At 31.7% G+C, this 27,863-nt stretch overlaps 3 protein-coding genes across 4 annotated transcripts; 2 read left to right on the top strand and 1 right to left on the bottom strand.

The window, feature by feature from the left end:
* The first annotated feature begins 4,649 nt into the window (after nt 1-4,649).
* Nucleotides 4,650-11,281, top strand: LOC145325796 (uncharacterized). The gene is made up of 15 exons (XM_080168792.1): nt 4,650-5,439; nt 6,108-6,282; nt 6,677-6,799; nt 6,907-7,042; nt 7,119-7,182; nt 7,297-7,382; nt 7,660-7,778; nt 7,898-8,038; nt 8,197-8,260; nt 8,391-8,438; nt 9,751-9,812; nt 10,026-10,150; nt 10,471-10,559; nt 10,730-10,895; nt 11,124-11,281. Exons 1-15 carry the CDS (start codon nt 5,390-5,392, stop codon nt 11,266-11,268), a joined length of 1,593 nt encoding a protein of 530 aa, XP_080024918.1. The 5' UTR covers nt 4,650-5,389; the 3' UTR covers nt 11,269-11,281.
* Nucleotides 11,282-11,286: 5 nt separating this feature from the next.
* Nucleotides 11,287-18,329, top strand: LOC145325876 (uncharacterized). Of its 2 annotated transcripts, XM_080168893.1 has the most exons (14): nt 11,287-11,378; nt 11,834-11,959; nt 12,469-12,576; nt 13,212-13,280; nt 13,752-13,838; nt 14,070-14,183; nt 14,853-14,927; nt 15,324-15,419; nt 15,836-15,883; nt 16,191-16,260; nt 16,450-16,569; nt 16,736-16,797; nt 17,410-17,522; nt 17,858-18,329. In XM_080168893.1, the coding sequence occupies exons 1-14, from the start codon at nt 11,289-11,291 to the stop codon at nt 17,880-17,882; spliced, it is 1,203 nt and encodes a 400-aa protein (XP_080025019.1). In that variant the 5' UTR covers nt 11,287-11,288; the 3' UTR covers nt 17,883-18,329. The 2 variants fall into 2 exon arrangements, with proteins under 2 accessions (XP_080025019.1, XP_080025092.1); XM_080168966.1 differs by lacking the exon at nt 12,469-12,576.
* A 2,519-nt stretch (nt 18,330-20,848) lies between these two features.
* Nucleotides 20,849-23,042, bottom strand: LOC145325708 (uncharacterized). The gene is made up of 2 exons (XM_080168686.1): nt 22,916-23,042; nt 20,849-22,658 (listed from the first exon to the last, which is right to left on the bottom strand). The coding sequence occupies exon 2, from the start codon at nt 22,251-22,253 to the stop codon at nt 21,207-21,209; it is 1,047 nt and encodes a 348-aa protein (XP_080024812.1). The 5' UTR covers nt 22,254-22,658; nt 22,916-23,042; the 3' UTR covers nt 20,849-21,206.
* Between the last annotated feature and the right edge of the window lie 4,821 nt (nt 23,043-27,863).

Raw genomic sequence — 27,863 nt, 5'->3', positions numbered from 1 at the left:
ATACATAATCAAAATTTTTATTCAGTTTTTATAAATGTATTTAACAAGGTCATTTTTAGTGGTGCAGGTGCTCCATTAGTTTTTTTGTCTGTCTGTCCTTCTGTCTGTTAGTAACTTTTTAGGAAAACAAATAATTAACTTTCTCGTATTCATTCGAATCCGGTGGATAGGAACCGGTTCTCATCCATACGAAAAAACTATGTCTAGTATCGTATTATATCCAGTTTTCTACGAATATAGAAATGTACAATCATAAGATTAAAACCAGTTTTTTTAGCCGGTGCCTTCGGCACCACAGGGCTGAAAAAACTAGTTTTAATCTTATTATTGTACATTCTATATCCGCGGAAAGCCGTTTATAATACGATACGAGAAATAACTATTCTTTTTCTTACACAGCAAATTGAAAAACTTGAGTAGGAATTATTCATCCAGTGTAAACCCTGTAGCAACTTTCATAGACGTCCAAGGGGGGGGGGGTAATGGGGCGATTACCCCCCCCCCCCTCCCCCAACGAATACACTATACAATTGTTAATGTCCGTTTGTCATGCCGTTTCAGAGCTTCGTTTTTATGGATGTTGTCATCCTTGTTATATCATCACAAATGACACTTTCCAGCGCTTTGACTTACTAATGATGTCGTCCTTGTTAAGTTGTATTCAAGAACATGTGAACTATCAGATATATATTTAGGTAAATAGTCTAGTTATTTGTTTAAACAAGGATGACAACATAAATAAAAACGATAAATTTAAAATCATAATTAAGTTATCATAGACACAGCTAGCTTAAGCCAGGTACAGGTTTACCTGAGCACGCCAAAGAAACTAACTAGCAGGGGTGTTCTAGGAAGGTATTGTGAGTTCATAACTACTCTTACTTAAATCGTAGCTGTAGCTTCCCTGCTATGATTTTTTTCAAAATACATTTTCTTGGCTGCTGGGTTTCAAATTTTCTTTCTACAAGAATTATGAAATGAATTGTTTGTTTCAGCGAGCTAGTTTACAAAGTTTAAAGAGCAAATCTAACTGTTAACTGGATATTTCAATCATATAATCCAATCCATCAATGAAAAATAATAAAAAATTCATATTCTTTTTACTAATTTTAAAATTTTATAGTAGATACTTTCAAAGTTATATAATCTACATTTAGGCTAATAAACCATCCTTATCTTTAATTTAATTGATGAAAGCAATGATAAAAGCCCAGTGAATATGTATCAGATTGTCCCAGAATATTTCTGTGACAATTCTGAAACACCTAGTATATTTTTAATTTCTTTACTGCAAATTTTATCTTTGAATCAAAGATAAATAAGATTATTTTAAACTTAATCATCTAAACTATAATATATCTGAAACAAGTAAACTAAAATAATCCTTACACTAACAGGTAAATATGGCAAGGTATGTGTCCATTGTGGCAAAAAATATAAGGAGAGTAGGTCATACTGAAATAGTTTACATAGTATATTTAATTCTCAAAAGATATACTACACAACAAGAACAAACTTCTTAGTAGAAATTATATTTCACTTTATTCAAGCCTTCTCAATTTTAATCATTTAAGAGTTTCTGACAGGTAATATCAGTACATGTTTAACAATATGATCAGATAAATGACACAAATTACATTGATGATTGATACCAGAACCTATTTCTTGTTTGTTGAACAAATTAATAAAGAAGGTATCTTCTTTTTTTAAAGTGTTTTATTATTTAGAATCTGATATACTAATTCAGATGATCTATACAGACCTGATTTTTTTCAATCTTTGGGATCTTGCAGTCAAACAAATATTACAATTTCATTTCTGCTCTGTTTTATCATCTGAACAGGTATTTGTTTGCAGAATAAGATCTTAATAATTAAGCATAGCAAGTAATTTTGTTAAATTACCAGTATTTTTTTGGCAGTACTTAAGATATTTCAACATGTACTGCATGTGCCAGTTGGAAACACAGTATTGTTAATGTTATATTTCACATTCATTAAATATACAGAAACTCTCAAATGATTAAACATGAGAAGGCTTGAATAAAGTGAAATATATTTTCTACTAAGAAGTTTGTTCTTGTTGTGTAGTATAGCTGAAAATTAAGTATACTATGTAAACTATTTCAGTATGATCTACTCTATTTATATTTTTTGCCACAATGGACACAAACCAAGCCATATTTGAATGTTAGTGTAAGGATTATTTCAGTTTACTTGTTTCAGACATATTGTAGTTTAGATGATTAAGTTTAAAATAATCTTATCTATCTTTGATTCAAAAATATAATTTGCAGTAGAGAAATGGAAAATAGACTTGGTGTTTCAGAATTGTCTCAGAAATATTCTGGGACAATCTGATACAGATTCACCAGGCTTTTATCATTGCTTTCATCAATTAAATTAAAGATAAGAATGGTTAATAAGCCTAAATGCAGATTATATAACTTTGAAAGTATCTACTATAAAACTTTAAAATTAGTAAAAGAATATGAATTTTTTTTTATTATTTTTCATTGATGGATTGGATTATATGATTGAAATATCCAGTTAACAGTTAGATTTGCTCTTTAAACTTTGTAAACTAGCTCGCTGAAACAAACAATTCATTTCATAATTCTTGTAGAAAGAAAATTTGAAACCCAGCAGCCAAGAAAATGTATTTTAAAAAAATCATAGTAGGGAAGCTACAGCTACAATTTAAGTAAGAGTAGTTATGAACTTACAATACCTTCCTAGAACACCCCTGCTAGTTATTTTCTTTGGCGTGCTCAGGTAAACCTGTACCTGGCTTAAGCTAGCTGTGTAGAGATGCTAAGATTATGAAATTATACCTATTGATCTTAGGGATGTAATAACAGATCTATAGTATAGATGTATATACAGATAACTACCTGCCCCCCCTTTTCCAAGTACCTTTTTCGTCTCTAGCAAATTGTTTTCTGTGTTAATATTCCGGACACTATTGGTTGATTTTCAAAGACCCAATTGAGAAACGGTAAGAGGTTCTTGGGATGGGAACATACAGTTATTTACCTCTTCCACCTTTAGTGTTGTACTCTAATGATGTAATATCAAGATATTAAAAGGGAACTACAGATTTTCTTGTAATGATCATAAAGTTCTAAATTGTACCTAATTGTTTCAAAAATCATCATGTCAGGGTTTAAAATGTTAGGATAATTCTAATATCATGCTATCCGTTACGGACGAACAGACCGACCCTTAATATAGTACAGCATCATTGTTAAAAGTACGACTGTTTCGGTACTTTGGGCCGAATATCTCGGTACTTAGGCCTACGTGGCCGTCTACGAGATCTTAAGTGCATAGAGCACAATCATCCTCACTACTTCCAAATAAGGCACTGATGCAGTTACAAATAGTGTATTTACACCATGAAACGGTGGGATCTAAAAAGATAATAACAAAATTAATACAAAATATTAAAAATGTTTCAACGAATAAGAAAACGTGCATATTTTTTAATAGAAACTGATAAATTTCAAACAGAATCATTTTAAAATATATAAAATTATTCGTAGGTAAAAATTAGTCAATGATTTGGTCTATTTTAATGAAAAAATAAAGAAATCAATTTGCTATATCTTAAACCAAAAAAATCACTCTATTCTTCAAAATTCAAAGGTTAAAAAGAAAGAATACTCACCAGTCTTAATTCATATCAAGCCAGGAAGTATATAGAGGTAAAAAAACACACAGCTAACCACTCATTCTATGCAGAACAGGATTTTTCGTCACATAACATGTGCCGTGCTGAGGGCATCACCCAGTAAAATGTTGGTCACATGTCACAATAATTGTGACAATATTATTTGTGACATGTCACTAGTTTTTATAATTTTAAGATTTTTTGTGACATTTCACAAAGAAATAATTCCCTCCAAAAATATTATTTGTGACATGTCACTATTTTTTACAGTTTTATAATTTTTTTGTGACATTTCACAAAAAAATTATTCACTCCAAAAATATTTTTTGTGACATGTCACTAGTTTTTACATTTTTAAAATTTTTTGGGACATTTCACAAAAAAATGATTCACTCCAAAAAAAAAATGTTTTGTGACATGTCACTAGTTTTATAATTTTAGAATTTTTGTGACATTTCACAAAAAATTATTCATACCTTCACAAAGAAATGATTCCCTCCAAAAATATTATTTGTGACATGTCACTAGTTTTTACAATTTAAAAAATTATTTGTGACATGTCACTAGTTTTTACAATTTTTAGAATTTTTGTGACATTTCACATAAAATTATCCATACCAATTCACAAAGAAATGATTCCCTCCAAAAATATTATTTGTGACATGTCACTAGTTTTTAAAATTTTAGAATTTAGTTGTGACATGTCACGAGTTTTTACAATATTAGATTTTTTTGTGACATTTCACAAAAAAATGATTCCCTCAAAAAAAAATTATTTGTGACATGTCACTAGTTTTATAATTTTATTTCACAAAAAAAGTTATCCATACCAATTCACCAAATAGAACTGAGGAAAAAATACTTTGAAATCCTTTTCTTTTTTTAATTACTTGATCTTAGTTTATAAAAACTAAAAATACATTTTTTTATTAACAATTTTCTCTCAGTACTTACGCATGCGCTCACACTATATCGTGTTGCTAAATGTTTTTTAAATGGGCCATATACACATGATGCACAAGAATATTGATAGAATATTATTATCAATCAAGGTTTTTTTAGCTTACATTTTTAAATATTTAAAAGGAAATTTTTAATTTAGTTTAAATTAATGTTTAGTAAAAAGAAAATCACAAAATAATAAATTCTAAATTTGCAGGCCCTTAATTTAAAATGAAAGGTGGCAACCTTATATTCTCTCGGAGCCTAAGACAGCGACGCTCAAAATATGTGGTGCCAAGTGTTATTAAATGAGGCCATAAATAAGATCTTATCTATAATGTTAAAATATGATTAGCATTGAAGGGTTTTTAGATTATATTTTTAAATATATTGTAAGGAAATTTTAAATTACAATTTAGTTAAGAAAATTATAAAGGAAATAAATGTAAAATCTACGGCCCCTGCTTATAGTCAAAGAAAAGGTTGGACACCTAAAAAGTTCTAATGGTGGATAGCTAGTTCATTGAAATATGTTGCACATGTTGTTTTATAGTGAAAATATATTTCTAGTTTTTACCTTTTAATTGCATTAAACAAGCTTTTTAAAAGCGAAGCTTTTCTATAATTAGGGTAGGTCCGTCCGTCCGTCCGTAACAGATAGCTTTTTTCGTTAATTTAGGCATGTTAGAATTGTCCTATCGATTATATAATGTTGGCAGCCTTGTTTTAAAAGAAATACTTTCAGAAAATTATAGTTAAACTCATTTTGTATATTATGTCTACTGTTAGACAACTATTCAACAAAATAAGCCAAGAAAACACTAGGTGAAAGCAACCAATGTTTTATAGTTATACCTAGATAAAAGTTATAAAGGGAGAGGTAGGTTTCTAATAAAATTTGTAAAGGTGTGCATTGTAAAAATAGTAGTAGAACGATAATATTCACTAAATATGTGTATTTCTTGTTGAAAAGAACTATAAACAATTTTTTTTAATGTTAACATAAATTTTTACCAGAAACCTACCTTTCCCTTCAGGGGCTACCAATTGCTTTGTTTTGGGGGGGTACAAATTTTTTAAGGAGGGGGTAATTCGTTTTTTTTTTGGGGGGGGGGGTAAAATGGCACGCCGCAAATTTTTTTACCCCCCCCCCCAAAATTTTTACCCTGGGGGTAAAATTTGCTTGTGGGGGGTAATTACCCCCCCTGAAATCTGTTGGCAGGGGTAAATTTAGTTCCCCCCCCCCAAAAAAAAATTTATCCCCGGGTTAAATTTTGTTTTTGGGGAAGGGGTATAATTTAAATTTTATTAAATATACGCGCGAAGCACACAAAATTTTTTTTTATTCAAGATTTTTTATTTTGGGTAAATGGATAAATTTTAAATGAGGAGGGGGAGTAATTGCCCAATACCCACCCCCCCTTGGACGTCTATGTCTCTTTTTATTAATTCCTGTATTTTAAAATACATTTTTGCTTACTGGATGTGATCAGGAAAAGAAAGAGAGAACAAGAAAGAAGTATATTGTGTTTACAAGATTCAATTGAAAATAATGAAGATTCCTCTGACAGTGATATTTTTTTTAACCCTGGAAATGAAAAAAAGGCTGAGAATTTTTGTATTAACCCTGTAAATAACAGGGAAATGTCTGCCTCAGAGAAACTTAGGGTAATTTATTAATTCCTTACTGCTAAAAATCGAAAAAATGGCACATGTCTTTAAAAAAATTTATTATAGGTCCCTTTTTGTATTAACCCTGTAAATAAAAATAACAGGTCTGCCTCAGAGCAACTTAGGGTAATTTGTTAATTACTTACTGCTAAAATTTTCAAACAGCTCTAGAAGTAAATTAATAAAATGGTCCTTGTGTTTGATGTTTTAATGCACATATACAATAATATGTTACAAATATCAATTTTAGGTCCCTAGCTTCAGTAGAAGCTTATTGAGGCATGAATAGGGACCAAACCTTTCATGGTTAGGGTTAAGTTCTCAAGTTTTCTCATACAATGTAAAAATCATTAAGAGTAATGTTCCATTCATAGGTATTGCTTATATTTAGTTATGGAAAGTGAACAATCCATGTATTACAATAAAAGCAACATCGGAACTCCTGAAAATAATCCATTCTTCAATCGATTTAGATTCAGTACCTAAAACATATGCAACTCTCTTTCGTCATAAGGTAGATATGAAACTTTATTTCTTGAAGTTTTTGATTTTGAAAATTAAACTTTAAAATTATTTGTTTTGTGTCTGAATAATAACTACCTACTGAAAATTTTTTTTTAGAGTTGTTATGTTACTGATATAAGAGAATCCGATGATTATCAATTTAATGTTTTTAATTTAAAAAACATATTCTTAAATTTATTTGAAGAAATGCACACATTAGGTCTTGATATACCTAACCCTGTATTTTTACAAGGTAATAATATACTTGTTTATTTACGAAATAATAACTTTCTCCCTTTCCCCCTTATAACAATGCATTAATATTACAGGGAACTGCGATGGTGTTAAAACTGAACAAAGTAACCAAAAAGGCTATTGGACTTTGCTTGTAAGGTTGTGATTCTTTGTAATTTTTAATATTCAGATGTATAATGAATCTAAAAAAATACTTTTAATTAATCAAAAAAAACAAAAATTGCATATCTAAGAATCATAGAAAATTTTTAGTGTTCTGAATATGAAAACTATGGTCTTTCCTGTCGTAGTAACATATTCTGTAGGGCATCCAAAGGATTTAAATTGGTTGACCGAAGGTTAGGGTTTATAATGTGCAATGTTATCATTTTATTCTAATACTAGCCGCTTCACCCCTAGCCTCTAAGGCTTTGCCCCAAGAGGTAATTTTAAAAAAATGTAGTACATTTGGTGCAGCACCAAATGGTTGGCATAATAAAAAAAATGAATTTTTTGTGTTTGGGGGGGGGGGGGGCGGGGGGGTTAGCAACACTTCATAGAGTAACCCTTATATTGAAATCAATTTCTAGAGAAATAAAATAGAAAAATCATTGCACATTATAAAATATTACTTAGGTCTGAAACAAATCAAATTAATCCTTGATGAAGGAGTTGACAACATACAATTTATTTTGAAAAATTTCATAATGGATCTACCAGCCCATTCATATTGTCGAAATCTAAACTCATTTCAGGGATACTAAACTTCACTTTTAACATTTAACTTTTTAAACATTTAAAGATCAAGAAAATCCTAAGACAACAATATTTTGAAAACTCAAAAAGTTTAAATTAAGTTAGTATCTTTTTTTAGAGACATGAATATCCTTGCAATATTTGTAAAATAAAGGGTGAATATAGTCGAAAGGGCAAACTTACCATCACAAAGCCAACAATCAGAAAAAAGCATTGGAACAACTCAAAATTTCTTCAGATAAAATGTGGTGTTCAAATGGTATTAAAAATTTTATGCGAGATTATCATTATACTTAATTAATTTTTATTTTTTTTCTACTTTACATTTACACCTAATAACTTTATGCGTTGAAACAAATAGAATGATGATTTTTTTTCAAATGATAAAAGTTGTCACAGAATTTTTTAAAATTGTAGGGTACTTCCCCATTTATAGAAATTCTTGGAGAAGATTTTGACCAAATTTATGGATTTCCACCAGGAGAGATAAAAAATAATAAGAAATTATTCAAGTCAGAAAAATTAATTTATCATTTTGTTTATTCATTTTTTTCAAATGTCTTATCCAGTAGAGCTTACTTGTTTCAATAATTTCTTATCTTTCTTGACAGATCCTTTGCATACACTTTACAGCGGAAGTGTAAAAAGATACTTACAAGGTAATACTCATCTTTACTTATATATAAGATTAAAAACTTACTTTCTTCCAAGTGTTTTCTGCTTATGGAGCTCAGATTTTGGTATTATCCTCTTATGATTTATTTTTATCAATTTTGAAAATTTGAGTTACCCCCCCTAAAACTATGAAACCTGGCTGTGGCTCTTGGCCCCCTGGCCTGCCTAGCTGCAGTGCTCAGCCACCTAGCCTACAACCTAACCTAAAAAAGGAGCTGCCACCTGGTTTCATAGTTTAGTTGGTGGGGGGAGAAGTGTGGTTAAAATTTTTTTTTAAATAATATAATATAACATCTGCTAAATCCATTGCTTTGCTTGTGAAGCACTCCCCCCCCCCTCCTAATTGTTGAAATTAAGGGAGGGGCATGTTTTTAAAATAATTTAAGGTGGGGGGTGGGGTGTTGATTTTGTGTTTGACAAGTAATTCAAAGGTTATCACATTCATTTTTAGGTTTAGTCATAGGACTAAAGACATCAAAGAAAAAATTAACTGATGACACAATATACATTTTTCATGAGGAATTTTAATCTGTAAATAGTCTAACCCAGAATAATGAAATTTGATTTTATTGAAGTTTAAAATTTAATAACTTCAGAATGAAAAAATGTTTTAGAGTTTTTTTTATAAAAAAATATTTGCAGATTATAATACCTAGATTTTAAGGAATTAGAGAGAGTTGTCAAATTTTTGCCCTATCAAAACTTTTCCAGAAAGCCTCGTTCTCCAGTAGAATTAATGAGGTGGAAGGCATCGGAATTTCGAGTCTTCTTTTTATATCTTTCATTGTTTGTTTTAAAAGAAGTGCTAAGTGATGAATTATATTTGCATTTCTTACATTTCTTTGTGGGTGTCAGCATATTAGGAAAGTTATCCCCAAAACAAAGTATCATCATTACATATAAAAATTTTTAAAATCTGGTTCGATTCTCGGAAGTGAATTATAGTGAACACCAAGAACATTAATTTTTAGGACATCAAGAGCACTTAATTTTTTATATATTTTTAAAAAGACCTTTAAAAATACTGCTAGAATTCGGAATCCGAATCCGGAATCCGCCAAAAATAAGAATCCGGAATCCGAAACCGGCCCAAAAGTTTGCTCCGCGCATCCATTTTATCATTGTTTCTTACTTTATGCTTGGTAACATATGATTGTCACTTGAAAGGCTAAAAAAAACTTTGAATCTGAACATCATGAAATAAAAGTCTGATTTTTATATTCTAAAAATTTAATCTCTTCAACTATCTTTAGTACTCCAAATTTTTTAATTGTATTAATGGGGATAATTTTAAAGAGACCCCTGACTTGGTAACTAATGACGAAATGTTAAATTATTCAGAAGTCCTTTTGTTAAAGGTAATGAGTTGTCTGTATGTTTATATTTGAAGCAAAACATGATTGTCTAGGCTGCTGTTTAAGCTAACAGTCCAAACATTGTAAACATCTTTATTTTTTTTGGACAGAAATTAAAATTTGCAGTACAAATTTTATTTTATTTTATTTTGTTTATCATATTTAGTTTTCTCATTTAGTTGACTTCCAATTTTATTTACATCTTTACTTATTCAGTTTGTCGAACAAGGCCATGATCTTTTTGGGGATTCGTTTCTGATAATTAAGAACCATTACTTGCTGCATTACCCCAAAATAACTAAAAATAACAGAAGCACTCTAACCTCTAACTCTGCATTCAGGTTTTAATCACATTTTAAGCCTTGACAATAAAAAGTAAGCCTATTAAAGTAATCCTAAAGTAGTAAGCGTTTTTTGGCTGTCTCAAAGGATCTCAGTAACTGCTGAACAGATATTGTTTTCCTTTACAGTGAAGCTTCTATAGGTCCAGGGAAGGTTTAAAACTATTTTTGGGGAGGTTTTTTTTGGCAACATAAAAGCACCTTAGCAACTGTCCGACGGAGTGAATGACTTGGTGTTTACAAATTCTATATCTATTCATATCATTCATATTGTTCTTCTAACCAATCTTAAGTTTCTTTCTTAAAATGTGTGTAATTAGATTTGAGTCTTGGAATAGAAATTTTGGACAAAAAGTGAAAGGTGGAAGATTTCACCTCAAAGAATTTGCTAACAGATATTTTGAAGAGGATTGATTGTATGGAGACAAATACTTTACTGTAAGATATGAAAGTACTACAACATTTTTTTAAAGTCATATAATATTGAGTTTTTGTTTCCTTCAGAAATATATAAAACAAATGTACCTTAATCGCATTAAGTATAACAGTGTTACTCACATACAATTAATGATTTAAAGGTATCTGTGACCTTTTTTAAAAAGGAAAGCTCAGAGAGTGTTAACTCCTCTTGGTTCATATTAGAAAATACATTGCATGAAGTGATCAGTCGTGAAGAAGATGGTCGACTGAGATGTAATGTATTTAGAGACGGAGAACCGTTGTTTACAGATCCACTGGATTCTAGGCAATTGATAAATAAAACTACCAAAACTTGCTTTTATGGACTAATATATCATTACATTTGAGTAACCTCTTAATTGTTTTTATATTTTTACAAACAAAAATATCTGTTTTACTTTGATTTAAATTCTTTCTTTTTAGCAATATTTGACTTCTTTAGAATACAGAAATATATTTAACATTACTTAAAAAATACTTCATTGGAATTATTTATCAATTGTTCTCATTTTAGATTTTTAAAAATATTCAGAACAGAAAAGAAACCTTTAGGAACAAATTATGTTAGCGGCTCTTTAAAAAAATTACTTTGTTTACCTGTTGTATCAAGATGTAATAACTATTATGTTGTCTTACCATATAGGCATCTATGTTTGTAAATAATTTTTTTCAGACGACAATGTATGAAGAGACTGACATGTTTCGCGAGAGTGAACCACCTGTACGAACTAAGTCCGGAAGAAAACCAGTACCTAATTCTAAATACTCGGTAGGTAATCAATTTTGATTTTCCAATGGACATATACAATTTATTTTGCATTTATCATTTTCCATATATCTATAAAATTTCATATTGCTTTGCTACATGCTACATGCTTCATTTAATTTCAAAACACACTAAATTTGTCCTAAATAAACTTTTTAAAAATAAGGCTTTAATATAATTAGGTTAAAAGCATATTGGTGAATCAAAATATGGGCGTTAGCCTCTTAGTAATTTTTAAAAAAATTTCTAAAATTTGTTTACAACTCAACCCCCCCCCTCCCCCCCAACAGAACCCTGGCAGAAAAAAAAACTGTTTTACTTTTAGGTTAGGTTAGGTTATAGGCAAGGGTACCAAGCGCTGTGGCCACAGTTCATTGTTCTGAGGGGGGGGGGGGGGAGGTCATAAAAATTGAAAAAAATCTTTTTAAGAGGTTAATACCTAAATGTGTATAATTTAGGAAGGAGCATCACAAAGCTTATTAAATGGTATTGATGAAAGCAAAGAAAGCTACGATGAAGAATCTTCGGAATCTTCTGGTTCTGAAAAAGATGAAGAAGAATTAGCTAATAAACCTTCTTGGCCGGTAGGTGCTAAATACATTAAAAGGGATTTGTTTGGGAAGTGGAGCTTAGGATATTTCATTATTCTTATGTTGAGGGGGATGAGCAAGGTTCATTGTTTTCTTAACTCATAATAAACTTTCCGTAATATAGGTACATGCAGACATAGACGTTCAAGGAGGGGGTATTTACCTCCCCCCTAACAATTTTAGGGGGGGAAATACCCCCCCCAAATAAAAAATCCCTAACAAAACAAATTTGGCGAGCTTCGCGCATATTTTTACTGCTCAACATTAATACATTATCAAATTACCCCCCCAAATAATTTTACCCTGGGGGTAAATTTTGGGGGATAAACAAAATTTACCCTAGACAACAGAATTCACGGGGGGTAATTACCCCCCCCCCCCCCCAAGCAAATTTTACCCCCGGGGTAAAAATTTTTTAAAAAATTTCCCCCCCCAAGCTCAAATAAAAAAGCTTGGATGCCCCTGCATGCAGATAGCAATTTTAACATAGAATTTTATAATAGGAAAGTTGGAAAGAAAAACTGAAATCTCTTATCCGTTCTATACCACACTACGTTATTCAAGACACCTTCCTAATATTAGATGTAGTCAAAAAAGCTGGAATCATTACAGTAATTTTTAAAAGCGCAGCTTTTCTATAATTATAATCAGTCCATCCGTCATTACATTAATTTAGGCATGTTATAATTATCCTATTGATTTCAAAATTTGCATGGTGATTCCTGTAGTACGATTTGGAAAGCATAGCAACTCTATTATCATAAATTTTAACACATTCTTTTTGTCTGCTGTTTATCTTAGGTTAAGTAAGAGGTTAAGTAAGTTTAGGTAACTGCAGGGTTAGGAAAGGGGTAAGGGTAGGATCCTTTAGGGTATCCTATTATATAAAGTAGAAAGCATTTTTTGTCTGTCCCGAAGGATCTCGGTAACCGCTGAACAGATATTGTTCTCCTTTACACTGAAGCTTCTTATAGGTCCAGGGTATTTTTTAACTTTTTTTGGGGAGGGTGTCTTCACCCCCTTACCTTCTAATAAATATTTTTTACACATTTTTTGTCTGTCCCGACGGATCTTGTTAACCGCTGAACCAACAGAAATTGTTCTCGTTTACAGTGAAGCTTCTTATAGTTCCTAGTATGGTTATAAAATCTTTAAATAGGGAGAAAAATAATAAAAGGGGAAGTGGGGTCTGAGTGCTTGACAGGCAAAACATGGCATTATCCAATTTAATTTTTTTATCCATAAGAATGAGTCCTCTGAAGAACAACGGAGAGAAATTATCGATATTATAGTAGAAACTAAAGAGTACGACAAGGTAAAATATTGATAGCTAAATGGATAGATAGATGGATAGATTGATGGATAGATAAATGGATAGATAGATGGATAATTAGATGGATAGATAGATGGATAGATAGATGGATAGATAGATGAATGGATAGATAGATGGATAGGGTAAGGTGGGCTATTTTCGGGGAGTGGTTAATGTGGTAATTTTTGACCAACCTTCATAAAATGACCTTTATCTCCTTTCGAATGACAGAAAAAAACATAAAAGCAAATTGTTTTTTGTTATAAATTGCCTACAGAAAAGTATAAAATAAAATTTTTTGAGATGAATTTTAAGGGCACTAAGTAATTAAATCCCTTTTTGGTTGACAGGAGTCGAAATCGAGATCTTGTCATACCAAAAATGTATTGGCGACAGAAAAGCACCTTTACAACTGTCCGACGAAGGATTGACTTAGGGTTTCCAAATTCTATATTTATTTTATGTGCATTGCAGGAAAACTTGATAAGAGAGTCAAATATGGAAGTGATAAACAAAATCTCTGATCACAGGTTGAAATCTGTTGAATTGTCCATTTCTAAGGGAAGCTTTAAAGTTGAAACTATTTGATGTATTTTCAAGTTCTTGTTATAAATCTTTTAGTTATTTAAATATTATCTCTTTAATTTTCCTTTTTTAAAAATAAGTATATTTTAATCAACCACCTTTTAGAAAATATATAGCATTCATTTGGTCTAAAATTGTTTTAAAATTAGATAACATTAAACATAATATCATTCGTTTTATTTCAATTTTCAAGCTTAATCCATGTAGAGTCTTAAGAGACAGCGAGAAAACCCAAATGAGGTTTCAAAAAAAACTTTTATTGGGTTTGAAGGGGATTCCGATCAACTGAAGACTCCTGTTAGGAATCGAGAACCACTTGAGGTAATTTAACAGGTTTATTCTTAAACATGGGTGAAGGAGTGTGAAGGATAGGGGTTACATAAGCATAAACCTTTCAAGCTTTATAATCAGTCATTTGTTTGTAGACAAGAAACAAATTAAATAATCTCCGCCAACAACACATTTTTTCCACCTAAATATATAAAGAAGGTATCTTAACTTTTATTTTTTTAGCTAGCCGGTGCTTTTAGTAAGTAATAGATGTAAAATTTTCCATAGAATTTATATATGCAATCTGTTTTTTTGTAGACTCATATTTTTTAAGTAATTAAGTTGTACAGGCAAAGTATATATGAACCCATATTTTTTATGCCTGTGGAAGAATATATTAATGTTTAAAGTGTTGATTAAACTGAGATTTAAAAAATCGATTTTTTAAATAATTACTCAACAGAATTAAAAAGTAAGGTGTCAAATTAAAGATCTCACTATTTTTGTTCATAATGACAATTTTCTTCCTTTTTTTGTTGCGTTTCAGTACCTTAAAACCGACTTAATTTTGTTTTTTAAAAACTTAAATAAGAGGTCTACAAAAAACCGATTGCATATCTAAATTCTATGGAAAATTTTACATCTAATACTTACTAAAAGCACCGGCTAGCTATAAAAATAAAAGTTAAGATACCTTCTTTATATATTTTTAAATTGCAGAAATTAGAAAATTACAGTAAAACAAAATACAGCACACCAAAATCAACGCCGCAATCAACACCTTCAGAAAATGAGGTAATATTTTAAAATATATATCATAGTTGCTAGAGGTTGACTTTATAAATTTTCATTTTCTACTTTCTTACCCTTTTATTCTTTTATAGTAAATTCTGAAATCTTTTTCATTGCAGATAGTATTATCTTTTTTCTATAAATATTTTTCTTTGTAGAGCGTGATTAAAAAAATGGATTATGTAGTGTTTTAGAAGCTAGCAGCTAAATATTTAAACAGCTGTAAAGCGGCCAATTTTAAAGCTAAGATTACCAAATTTTAGGTGGAGCTTATATTTTTAATAATAAAAAATAACTTTTTCTAGCCTTAGCCGAAAAACGGGAATTTATTAAGAAAATACCCCTCTAAAACACAAAACTAACTTTTTTATTGAATCACCCTGTATATTTTCATTGCAGATTGAATACGAAAAAGAAGATTCATCTTTTCTGATCAGCAATCCATCAACTAGCACTCCTACAGCAAGGTCACGAGAACCACATGCTGAATATGAGGTAATCCTTGCCACACCTTTATCTCAGCTACCATTAGAATTAGATGGCTACAAATTTTTGAGCATGTTCTCTGTTTGATTTTGAAGTTCCGACTATAAGTGAGTCAAAGTCAATTTTCGCTTCCTTCACCCTTTTTTAGGTCCTTCTTTATATAATGAATCTTAGAACTTAAATATCGGCGGCCGCAGCTGTAGTTGGCAGCTTCTAGTCTTCGCCGACGGCGGGAAAACAACCCTTCCCCCCCCCCCCAGAAATACTAATTAGGTTAGGTTAGGTTATAGGCTGGAGAGCCGAGCACTACGGCTAGGCAGGCAGATCGCCGTGGCCAGAGTTCATAGTTCTGTTGGGGGGGGGGGGGGGGGGGTGGAGTGGTATAAAAAATTTTACGAGGATTGTAACAAATCTTTTAATTTCAGAAAATACTGAAGGATATACTGGAAATGCAAAAGAAACTTTATTCAAAGGAAAAGAATTTTTTTGTACCTATAATACAAAGTAGAATTATGTCTGACCTTAAAATCATAAACAACCCCCCCACCCCCCCCCCCCCCCCAATTTTGATTTTTTATAAGAATTTTTGTGAATTTGCCATTTATTCGCAAAATTTGCAACCCATTTGCATTTATTTCGACTGTAGAGGCTAAGGGCGAATCCGCTAGTATAGATAAACAGTAACATATTTCTCTATAGTGGGTAGAGAAGTGGGATAAAGGTGGTAGCAATTTGAAAAATAAAAAGGAATAGGTAAAAAAAATCTATGACTTTGTGCAGCAAGTAAAAATGGAAACTGACCTTGGAGAAAAAATAGAACAATTGGGTCATTCTTTATCCGAACTTAAAGGTTCTTATTGAATAAAAATATTAATCTAAACTATAACATCAGAAAACTCCCCTGTGGTGTATATTTTTATATGCAAGTTTCATTTCCTCTTGTCAACTTTTTAATATTTTATCCAAACTTACATCGTCATATTGTTAATGTGAAAAATTAAAAAATATTTAATATTTTTATTCTGATAATCAACTCAAGGAGATTTCGAGATACCTGTTGTTCATCGCTACCAAGACTTTCAGGATATTGAGGACCTTTGCCTAAGACAGCCTGTGAAGATGAGAGAAGCATTTGCCAAAGAAAAAGAACCTACTAAAGGCAACCACTTAATAATAAGATAACTTTATTCAATAATGGCTCAGTTTCAGCCTTAAAACTTTTAAAGAAAATTTAGCTTAAAATCAATAAAAAAAATCGGGAGTATTTCTTTGAGAACATATACTCTATTTAAATCATATGCTTATTTAAGTGATATTTTTTGCAGTCATCAAGAAAATGCTAGGCTTAGGAAGGAACACAAATATTCTACAACACATAACATTTGAGGTAAATTTTCATTAGGTCATCATTTGACCATTATAAATATAATAAATATTTCTTGTATTTATTCGAATCCAGTGGATAGGAACCGGTTCTCATCCATACGAAAAAACTATGTCTAGCATCGTATTATATCCAGCTATCTACGAATATAGAAATGTACAATCATAAGATTAAAACCAGTTTTTTTAGCCGGTGCCTTCGGCACCTCGGGGCTAAAAAAACTTGTTTTAATCTCATAATTGTACTTTCTATATCCGTGGAAAGCCGTTTATAATACGATGCGAGAAATAACTATTAATCATTAGAAGAAGATAAAACAAGGATGACAACATCCATAAGTAGCGAAGCACAAAAAAATCGTGGATGGGAATGTGTACAAGTAGATTTAAAGTGTATTTTTAAAATCAATAAAAGATTTATCCCCTATTCTGTCTCATGACGGACAGACGGACGGATGATGGACATTTCGAATTATAGAGTAGCTTCGCTACTAAAAAGTCATTCTGTTTGTTTCTAATGTAAAATTGTTGAAACCAATCAATGCACGGGATTTGCTTTGCTTGAAAAATTAGTTCTTACTTTTGACATTATTTAATCATTGTTTATTTTTTCTAGGAGTTCAACAAATCTTTTCCCAACTTGGTCCGAAATTTGGTTTACTATCGACCAGGAAGTTCTTCCCAGAAAACAGCAAGTCTGCGGAAATATTTTTCAAGGCAAAAGGACAGGTAATTCTATATTTGTATCTTTAATAGCAGCTAAGTTGTCTAAAAATTATATGGTAGGGAGCCAAGCGCCTGCGGCTAGGCAGGCAAGGGGGCCGAGCGCTGCTGCTAGGCAGGCAAGGATGCAGATCGCCGCGGCCAGAGTTCATATTTCTGTCATTGGGGGGGGGGGGGGGGGGGGGGGAATTGAAAAAAATATTTCTATGAAGATATATATAAGGTTTGACATTCAAATTATAAAGTAGTTTTTCTTCAAAATAAACATAAATTCGGATGTTATGGTAATAATAATACTTGAATGTTAAGAGTATTTTTAATAATAAAGTTTTCTTTTTCAGGGATACTGTAGAAGAAAGTATTTGAAGTCCTTCTTGTGACTGACCACCAACGTTAATTAAAAAATAACCTGCATTTCTTTTTTTGGGAGGGTAATTCTTAGCATTTTAACTTTTGGTTTAGTACCTAAGAGTTGAACTTGTTAACTTAAAAAAATTCAGTAGTTTACAACATAATGCTTAACGACAAACCAACCACAAAATTTTTAAAACAATAAAAATATTAGGGGTCCAGATTCTAGTCAATAAGGGGATCTTTAATCCTTTGAGGCGTTTCTTTCATTAACCTTACATAAATTAAACTAAAATAAGTATCAAAATAGTTTGTTTGATCGGCAAGCATCAACATTAATGATGGGAAAACTATTTCTATAGTATCAAACTTGTACGTTTAATCAAATGCTGTGATTATTAAGTTTTGTCAAATGGTGTGCTTATTAAGAAGTTAATATTTATAAATAAATCTATTTTTTTATTACCTTTTTATTTCTGTAGTACCATTGTGACATGTCACTTGTGACGTGTCACTTATATTTCATGTTAATAAAAAAATTGTGACAAGTCACACACATACTTGGTGACAAGTCACACAATACTTTGTGACAAGTCACATATTCGGAGACATTCATACATTCAATGTGACAAGTCACAAACATTCTTTGTGACAAGTCACACAATACTTTGTGACAAGTCACATATTCGGAGACATTCATACATTCAATGTGACAAGTCACAAACATTCTTTGTGACAAGTCACACAATACTTTGTGACAAGTCACATATTCTGAGACATTCATACATTCCATGTGACATTTCACAAACATTCCTTGTGACAAGTCACATATTCTGAGACATTCATACATTCTATGTGACAAGTCACACACAATACTTTGTGACAAGTCACACAATACTTTGTGATATGTCACTCAAAAATCTTGTGACATGTCACATTTTTGATGACAAACTCACTATATAAAGTGTGTGACCGGTCACAAGTTTAGGCGTGTGACATTGTGACATGTCACAAACGTCTACATCGGAAAAAGTTGTGACATTTTTCAAAAACATGTTACTGGGCAAACAATACAAAGGAAGAAAGCGCGTGGGGGCGCATACATATGGCTATGCCGCGCTTCATTGCTTAGATAATATGATTTCAAACTACAAAAGTCGTCTTCTGCTCATATTTCTAATAAGGTTTAGGTGGGGTTCGATCCCGCAAGGAACACACTATATAAGTACCAAGACACACCCGCCTGTGAACTGAGGAATCGAACACATCATTAACATTCTTTGCAATTTTGTGTGCAGACAGTGTCCACAAAAGTCAAAACTCATGACCACATGAGTCACAAGAGTTTGAAAAATGGCCCTATGGCCTCAAATTCGCTCGTAAAAACATTCACGAATATCCACAACAACTCAAACTGCCTTTTGCTTTTTGAATTAATTTGCTAGACCATAATTACGAAGGTACCCAAACATTCATCAGGTACCCAAAAGGTTTTTTTTAAAAAAATAATATTTTATACGATAGAATAAAATATCTTTAAATCTAAACATCAAAACTGTATCATAAAATCATCATAAGGTAAATCATCAAATTAAATAGTTCAATCAGATCTTTTACTCAAAAGAAAGAAAGAAATAAATAAAATCAGAAAACTTCTTTTCAATCAAATCTTTTACTCAAAAAAGAAAGAAAGAAATAATAAAATCAGAAAAACTTCTTTTCAATCAAATCTTTTACTCAAAAAAGAAAGAAAGAAATAATTAAATTAGAAAAACTTCGTTTCAATCAAATCTTTTTACTCAAAAAAGAAAGAAAGAAATAATAAAATCAGAAAAACTTTGTTTCAATCAAATCTTTTTACTCAAAAAAGAAAGAAAGAAATAAATATAAAAGAGTACCTAATCTTTCATTAGGAGCTCATAATCAATCATAATAATTCATCAAATCAATTATCAAATTATTCATCAAATCTCTGCTTCAAGAAAATCAAAACAAATCAGAGTAAGTCTGCTTTCTTCATGAAAATTAACTGCTTTTATTTTAGGTAAATCTTCAGAACGAAAAAAAATAACTTAAATATACGATTAATATTAAATTATTTTGTAATGCATGTAAATATATGAAAAGAAAATAATTTTTCAAATGATTAAATGTTGTTACATTCTTATTTCTTATCAATATATCACATTTCATGTTGTCCAACAAGGAACAAAAAATGCTTCGCGTCTAAAAAAATAAGTACCTAAGATTTTTTACGCGAAAAAATCCCAGGTCCCGATCAAATAAAATCCGTAAAAAAAACTTATGTATTCGATTAGAAAACTTTAGTCTTTGGCGTCAAAATAAATCTTGAACTCATTTATAAGTTAAAACAAAATTGTATCAAAATTTGCGTTACTTATAAATTTTAAGAAATGGGTAATTTCTTTTAAAAAAATACTGCTTCAATTTTAATATCTGCAATAAAAATGAAGGTAAGGTTAATTTAAAATATGCATAGTTTATCTTAAATTAATTCTGTGATATTCATAAAAAATAATAATCAATATTTTAATAATATCATACATCGTGTTCATTATTATAAATGCTTATCTCATAGAAATAGAGTTTACATTTTTTAAACATGAACGAGAAAAAAAAATATATGTACCTAGGAAAATAATTGCTATAAAATACTTTCTCAAGGTTTTAAATAGTCCGAAATTGCTAGGTACGTATATTACTACGAATCTCTGCTTTCGGAATGAAAAAAAAACTTTTATTTGCTTATGAATTTAAACAAATATCTGATTTTTTTGCGATAATCTTTTAAAATAATAATAAGGAATATTTTAAACATTATCATAATAATATTACATGTTGTGTTCTTTGCTTTAATGCATTATTTCATATGAGAATCTGAGAAATAACATTTTTTAAGTAAACGTGAACCATGAAAAAAATACCTCGAAAAATAATTTGTAAAAAAAATCTATTTTTCTCAATTTAAAATCTGCAAAAATCATTTGGTATTTAATACACACGAACTTTTGCTTTTCAAAATCATACTTAAAGAAACAAAATCTTTTAAAATCTGCTTTAAAAGTTTAAACAGTTTTGTAGAATTTTTGTGCTTAAATATGAACAATAAAATTAGTTGAATAATGAATACTTATTCTTTACAGAACCCATTTTGGTTCCCTTCACAAGCCAAATATATAACTTGTAACATTTCTTCTCTTTAGGAGATCATTTTCACACATAAATGGTTTATGTCGTAGATTAGATGTGCAGGGATAGGTATTTCTGTCGGTACTTCCCTGGCCAGCTTGGCTACAAAAAATCCGCGGCTGGACTGCTTCAAAATGACCACCCTGTATCGAATACAAAGTGTCGGCGGCCATTATCACATGGCACTAATTTAATTGCACAAGAGAAATATTCTATAATTTTCTCTGCTGTGGAGACAGCCCTCAAAGCTGCTCCGCTTCCTCCAACCATCTTCAGCAGTTGGAAGCCTCTTCGGCAGTGATTATCAACACTACCAACCTCAATGTTGTCTGCAACAGCAACAACTTCAGTATTAATTGCAATACTATCAGCATCAGCGTCAACTGCAACAACTTCAACACTAGAATTGGCTGCAACTCTGACGACAGCAGCAACGGCTGGAACGTAAACATCATCATCAGGAACGGCCGCGGCGCTATCACCAACATCATGAGAATTGGTTACAACACAACCAACATCAGCATTGTGAACAACTACGGCAACACCCGCCGTAGCAATGTTATCAACGGCTACAGCACTATCTTCAATATAATCAGGATTGACTGCAACACAAACAACATTATCATCAGTAACGGCTACGGCAACACCCGCCGTAGCAATGTTGTCAACGGCTGCAGCAGTATCTTCAACATCAGAATTAACTGCAACACAAACAACAGCATCAACAAGAGCTTCACAAGCAGAACCAACAGGTTCATCATCAACAGCTACGGCAGTGCTCGCCCCAGCAGTGTTGTTAACGGCTGCATCTCTATCTACAACATCAGAATTGACTGCAACACAAACAACAGCATCAACAACAGCTACGGCAGTGCTCGCCGTAGCAGTGTTTTTCTTCTTAGAAGGCAAACAAGGCTCAACATTGGCCTTGGCCAATAAGTAAAACATACTGGCAATATCATCAACTAAAGTGCCAGGCGGTTTCCTAAAACCATTTTGAATTATGGCGGCAGCTTTAGCCCATAGAGAGATGAACTCAACTCTACAGTTATATAGGTCATCGCCTGCTATCTCCATCATGAATTTCAATGATTTAAGATCCTTGATAGCTGTGAGAGACTTTTTCAGTTCACCATAATTTTTTTGCGCTGTAACAAGTTCGCTATATTTAGCCATAATGTCACTTTAACTAGCACTGATTACAATTATGGTTGGTAACGTCTAGAGTTCATCCAATAAATCATTTCAGATCACCATAACTTTTTTGCGCTTTGACAAGTTCACTATATTGAGCCATAATGTCACTTTAACTAGCACTGATTACAATTATAGTTGGCTTGGAGATTATTCAATAATCCAGCACACTAACAGTAACATATCCAGTACAGCTTCTTCTTCGGCTGACAGACTTGATTACCGTTTCATTGTTTCGGTACTTTGGGCCGAATATCTCGGTACTTAGGCCTACGTGGCCGTCTACGAGATCTTAAGTGCATGAAGCACAATCATCCTCACTACTTCCAATGAATAAGGCACTGATGCAGTTACAAATAGTGTATTTACACCATGAAACGGTGGGATCTAAAAAGATAATAACAAAATTAATACAAAATATTAAAAATGTTTCAACGAATAAGAAAACGTGCATATTTTTTAATAGAAACTGATAAATTTCAAACAGAATCATTTTAAAATATATAAAATTATTCGTAGGTAAAAATAAGTCAATGATTTGGTCTATTTTAATGAAAAAATAAAGAAATCAATTTGCTATATCTTAAACCAAAAAAATCACTCTATTCTTCAAAATTCAAAGGTTAAAAAGAAAGAATACTCACCAGTCTTAATTCATATCAAGCCAGGAAGTATATAGAGGTAAAAAAACACACAGCTAACCACTCATTCTATGCAGAACAGGATTTTTCGTCACATAACATGTGCCGTGCTGAGGGCATCAAACAATACAAAGGAAGAAAGCGCGTGGGGGCGCATACATATGGCTATGCCGCGCTTCATTGCTTAGATAATATGATTTCAAACTACAAAAGTCGTCTTCTGCTCATATTTCTAATAAGGTTTAGGTGGGGTTCGATCCCGCAAGGAACACACTATATAAGTACCAAGACAACGACTCTGTTTATCGGGGTCATATTTTGCATATGTCAACGTAAATAAATTGATGTTTTTTTTAGTCCAGATCTTGTCGAGCTTCAATTTTTTTTTTAGTTTAATAGAACTAGAGAAAACCTATTAATTTAACACTTAAAATTGGTGTCTTTTTACAGGTATCTAAAGGGATAAGACAATAACCGATAAATTAATTTACATCCCTTATGTATATTTCAATATGTGGTTGAAATGTTTGGACACTCAACTTTTAATAAGCCGACCAATCAAAATTCAATAAAACTTATAAATAGATCATAATCCCTTCCTTCCAGGTCCTTTAGTTTTTTAATGATAATTTTTATGAAATGTTTAGTTAATAGTCAAAGTCATAGGTAAATTTCAACAAAAATCACTACAGGATCATACTTAAAACCTGGGCATCTTTAGTATATGGACGAAGAGTCACTCTCAAAAATCAGCCACGTGACGCCATAAAAATGAGGGAGATGTGAGGAGAAGTGGGAAAGAAAATCCCTAAAAAAAGGTCCTACGACAAACGCAGGAGTCCCAAAAGTCGGAGTTGACAAACGTCGGAGTGGACACTTAACCTAACCTAACCTATTTTAGACCATCTTTGAGGTTTTTAAATGCCTAACCACTGCGGGGGGCTTATTTGTTCATTCATATCTTAACCTAACCTAATCTGTATAGAAATACTTAATAAAATCAATATTTTAACACTCCTGCGTTTGTCCCCTCCGACGTTTGGGACTCCTGCGTTTGTCCTGGAACCCTAAAAAAGAGATGGATAATACCTCATTTTTATGACTTCACTTTGTCCAGCTACAATACAAATTTTTACGTCGTAGTAAAGGTATCTTGCTTTTATGCTTTTATGCTTTTTAATACAGTATAAAGATGAATAATTGATAGGTAGATAAATAGTTCTAATATTCAAAGAAAGCCAAAGTACATGTTTTTTGAGGTCATTTTTTTGCTTTTGTCAACATAAATAAATAGAATTTCTTGTACTGCATGCAGGGGCGTCCAAGCTTTTTATTTTGGGGGGGGGGTAAAAATTTTTTAGGGGGGGGGAAATTCGTGTTTGGGCGCAAATTTTGTTTACCCCCCCCAAAATTTTTACCCCGGGGGTAAAATTTGCTTGGGGGGGGGTAATTACCCCCCCTGAAATCTGTTGGCAGGGGTAAATTTAGTTTACCCCCCCCAAAATTTACCCCCGGGGTAAAATTTTTGGGGGGGGTAATTTAAATTTTATTAAATATATAGTATTAAAAATGCGCGCGAAGCTCGAAAAAAATTTTTTTATTAGAGATTTTTTATTTTGGGGGGGGGTATTTACCCCCCCAAAATTGTTTGGGGGGGGTAAATACCCCCTCCTAAATTGTTGGGGGTGCCTACGGCACCCCCAGGGTAGGGGTAAATTTTGAATGGGGGGGGGGTAATCGCCCCATTACCCCCCCCCCTTGGACGCCTATGACTGCATGGATTGTTGCCAAATTGATTTCCGTCCCCAATAATGCCTTTTAAAATTACCTGTACATGCTGTAGATTGCAATGAGTGGCTGAAACGTTTGGTGACTAAACTTCATAAACCAACCAATGAAAATTAAATAAAAATTTGGAATGCCAACGATTAAGAAAATCTTATTTAAAACTTTGGGGACAAATGTAATAAACAGCCCATTATCTCCTCTCTCTGGTATTTTGGTCATTGGGTTTAATTAAGAACAAGGATGACAACATCCATAAAAGCGAAGCACTGACAAACGGTAGGACAAACGGACATTAACACTTGCATAGTGTCTGAACTGAATAATCAGAATATAAAAGTATCGAAAGAGTCGAAGCAAAATTGTAAGTAAATTTGTTCAAAAACTGCTTGATACAGGATAATGTTTCTGGACATACTTACATTTTTAGGACTTGATTATAGAGTTGCTTTGCTTATACTATTATTCTTTGTTGTCCCATGAATCAATATACAAAAAAATCAGATCAAACGTATAACTAGATCACATAAAAATTTGTTGTTAAAAAAGTGAAAAAAATCAACATGTTTAAAATGGACGTACAGACATTCTGGTAATGATTATAGAGTTGCTACGCTTTCTAAATCGTACCTGACTACTACAGGAATCATCATGCAAAATTTAAATCGATAGGACAATTCTAACCTGCCTAAATTAATGAATAAAAGCTATCTATCTCGGACGGACGTACGGACGGACGTACTGACCGACCCTAATTATAGAAAAGCTTCGCTTATAAATATAGAGAAACGGGTGCTAACAACCTACTTAAAAGGTTATGGAAATGTACAATAGATCGATAAATACATTGATAGGTAGGCAGATAGAATGAAAGATAGCAAAAGTACAAAAATGTTTTTGAGGTCGTTTTTTGCATATGTGAAGTGTGAACGTAGACAAATGTGTACTGTATTGACTTAATGGACAATGAATTGAGGTACACCTACAATTATGATAAGCAACATTACCATTTCTGTAGGATAAAATTAATTGTTGAAAAGTTTGGACACTTCAAAAAGAATATCAAATAATAAAAATAACAAATTTGGTATGATGTGTGAAAATTAAAAAAAAGCAAAAAAAATTAAACAATAGTAAATTGATAAATTGTTTTATTTTTTTTTAACTGCTACACAGTTTAGTTAGATTATTATAAGGTATTTGATTTATATGAATATGAATCAAATTAATTCATACTATCAGAAACAAAAAATAAGCATCAATTTAATTTGGAATAGAGGGTGCGCCACATAAATCCAGACTTTTTTTTACTTTTAAACAAATGAACATAAAAATCGTCAATTTTAAAGATTTTATAGAATTTTAAAAACTGGGAAGCAAACTAGGTAAATGACTATTAGATTTTTTAATAAAATCGCCGCCAGCCTCAATCACCACCTCTACCTACCACCTGAACCGCCCGCCGACCCTGGTCACCATGTCCCTGTCCAAGCTGGCGAAGTTCCTTTGATAGTGGCAATGTGGAAGGTCTTTGTGGAATGGGCGCGTCTATTGGTTCATGCTATAATGGCGTTTCAGGCCCAAAAGATCATTAGATTAAGATCGGGGCTTCGCTACAAACAAACAGACAGACAAACAAACACACAGACAGACATAATTTTACTTTATTATAAGGATAAATCAAATTTTATTAATTGAATAACAATATTTATACTATGTGTGTTATCTTAATTGAATTAATAAATCATGATTAGTTAATTATAAAATATTAAAGTTGTTAGATAATTAAAGTAATATATACATAAAACTATTGTTAGGTAAAGTATATTAACAATTTAGAATTAGTAATTATTGAAATCGAAGCTGTTCTACATTTAGGTCTATCTATACGTCTGTCACTGGTTGCCGGAAGGGAAAAGCAGTTTTTTGAAACAGGCTCTCTGAGATTATTACAGATTCTGATATATACATATATAGACTAATGAAAAATGCAAAAAACGAAATCAAAAGCGTTCCTTCTTGGGAGAAAATCCGGGAAAAAGATTTTAGCTATTTTTAACCTAAAATTCACATTGGCAAGCCTGCAAACAAATATACAGACATTTTAAACATGTCATTGCTCAGCACCTAAAAGTGGTAGAAAAATGCTATGCATACCATTGGAAAGCTTATAGCCTCTAGTTTTCATATTGGTATATAACGTTTTTGTACTATTATTATTTTTGAGCTATCCTCTAAAGTATACACAAGTTTTAAAAATGCAGTTTTTTTACACTTGTTACACAAACCTTTTTAAAATTGTATTGCTTAGCACCTAGGAGTTATATAATTAATTTATATAGGTATATTTATATATTTTGGGTGCATTCAATTTTAGCTTAATTAAAAATAGTCTTTGAAATGTGTATGGTTTGACATTGTAGTAAGAGCCAAGGAGGGAGGTGGAGGGAGTTTATACACTTATAGGCAATGAAATTAAGTATAAAATTTTGCTCTGGATGTTTCTGGGTTTGTTGTTATAGTTATTTACCTGATTCTCTTTGTAAGATTTCTTATATGATTAAATCTACCAGTAAAAATATTTGAAATTGAATTTTGGCACTATCCTTTGAGGGGCTAGTAGGGTAAAACAGCTCCAAAACACTAACATCTAAGGTCTGAACTTTTTTTTAGAAATATCAAGCTAATTTTTTTAACGTAATTTTTTTTGCATATTTGAGCTAAGTAGCCACTAAAAATTTTATTTTGACACTTTCCTTCTTGGGGCTAGCAGTTTATAACAGCCCCCAAAACACTAAAATTATAAGTTATGAGCCTATCTTTAAGGTATCAAGATTATTTTTTTAGTTTATAATTTATTCACATAATTGAGATACATAGCCACTAATCTTTCTAGGGGCTAGTGTGGTGAAACACCTTCAATTGTAAAGTTATAAGATCCAGGGGGGGGGGGGGGTCATACACTTATAGGCAATGCAATTTAGTATAAAATATTGCTCTGGATGTTTAGGCTTGTTGTTAAGTTATCAACCTAATTAATTTTGTAAAATCTATTATATGATTAAATCTACCAGTAAACCCCAAGTTTGGCACTTGCCTTCTAGGGGCTAGTGGGGTAAAACTGCCTTCAAACTACTAAAACTTTAAGTTCTGGGCTTTCTAAAAG

This window comes from Acartia tonsa, chromosome 1 (genome assembly GCF_053477335.1).
Source record: "Acartia tonsa isolate MP-2025a chromosome 1, ASM5347733v1, whole genome shotgun sequence".
NCBI classification, from domain to species: Eukaryota; Metazoa; Arthropoda; class Copepoda; order Calanoida; family Acartiidae; genus Acartia; species Acartia tonsa.
Note: the sequence above shows the minus strand (reverse complement) of the source record. Positions and strands in the feature narration are given on the sequence as shown.

Excerpts from the sequence above, each read along its gene's own strand:
- LOC145325796 (XM_080168792.1), top strand. The coding sequence starts at position 5,390 with ATGTCTACTGTTAGACAACTATTCAACAAAATAAGCCAAGAAAACACT. Across the intron at positions 7,183-7,296 it reads TATTGGACTTTGCTTGTAAG|TGTTCTGAATATGAAAACTA; the intron begins GTTGTGATTCTT and ends GAAAATTTTTAG. Across the intron at positions 7,779-7,897 it reads GAAATCTAAACTCATTTCAG|AGACATGAATATCCTTGCAA; the intron begins GGATACTAAACT and ends ATCTTTTTTTAG.
- LOC145325876 (XM_080168893.1), top strand. The coding sequence starts at position 11,289 with ATGTATGAAGAGACTGACATGTTTCGCGAGAGTGAACCACCTGTACGA. Across the intron at positions 16,570-16,735 it reads AGAAAAAGAACCTACTAAAG|TCATCAAGAAAATGCTAGGC; the intron begins GCAACCACTTAA and ends TATTTTTTGCAG. Across the intron at positions 17,523-17,857 it reads TTTTCAAGGCAAAAGGACAG|GGATACTGTAGAAGAAAGTA; the intron begins GTAATTCTATAT and ends TTTCTTTTTCAG.
- LOC145325708 (XM_080168686.1), bottom strand. The coding sequence starts at position 22,253 with ATGGCTAAATATAGCGAACTTGTTACAGCGCAAAAAAATTATGGTGAA.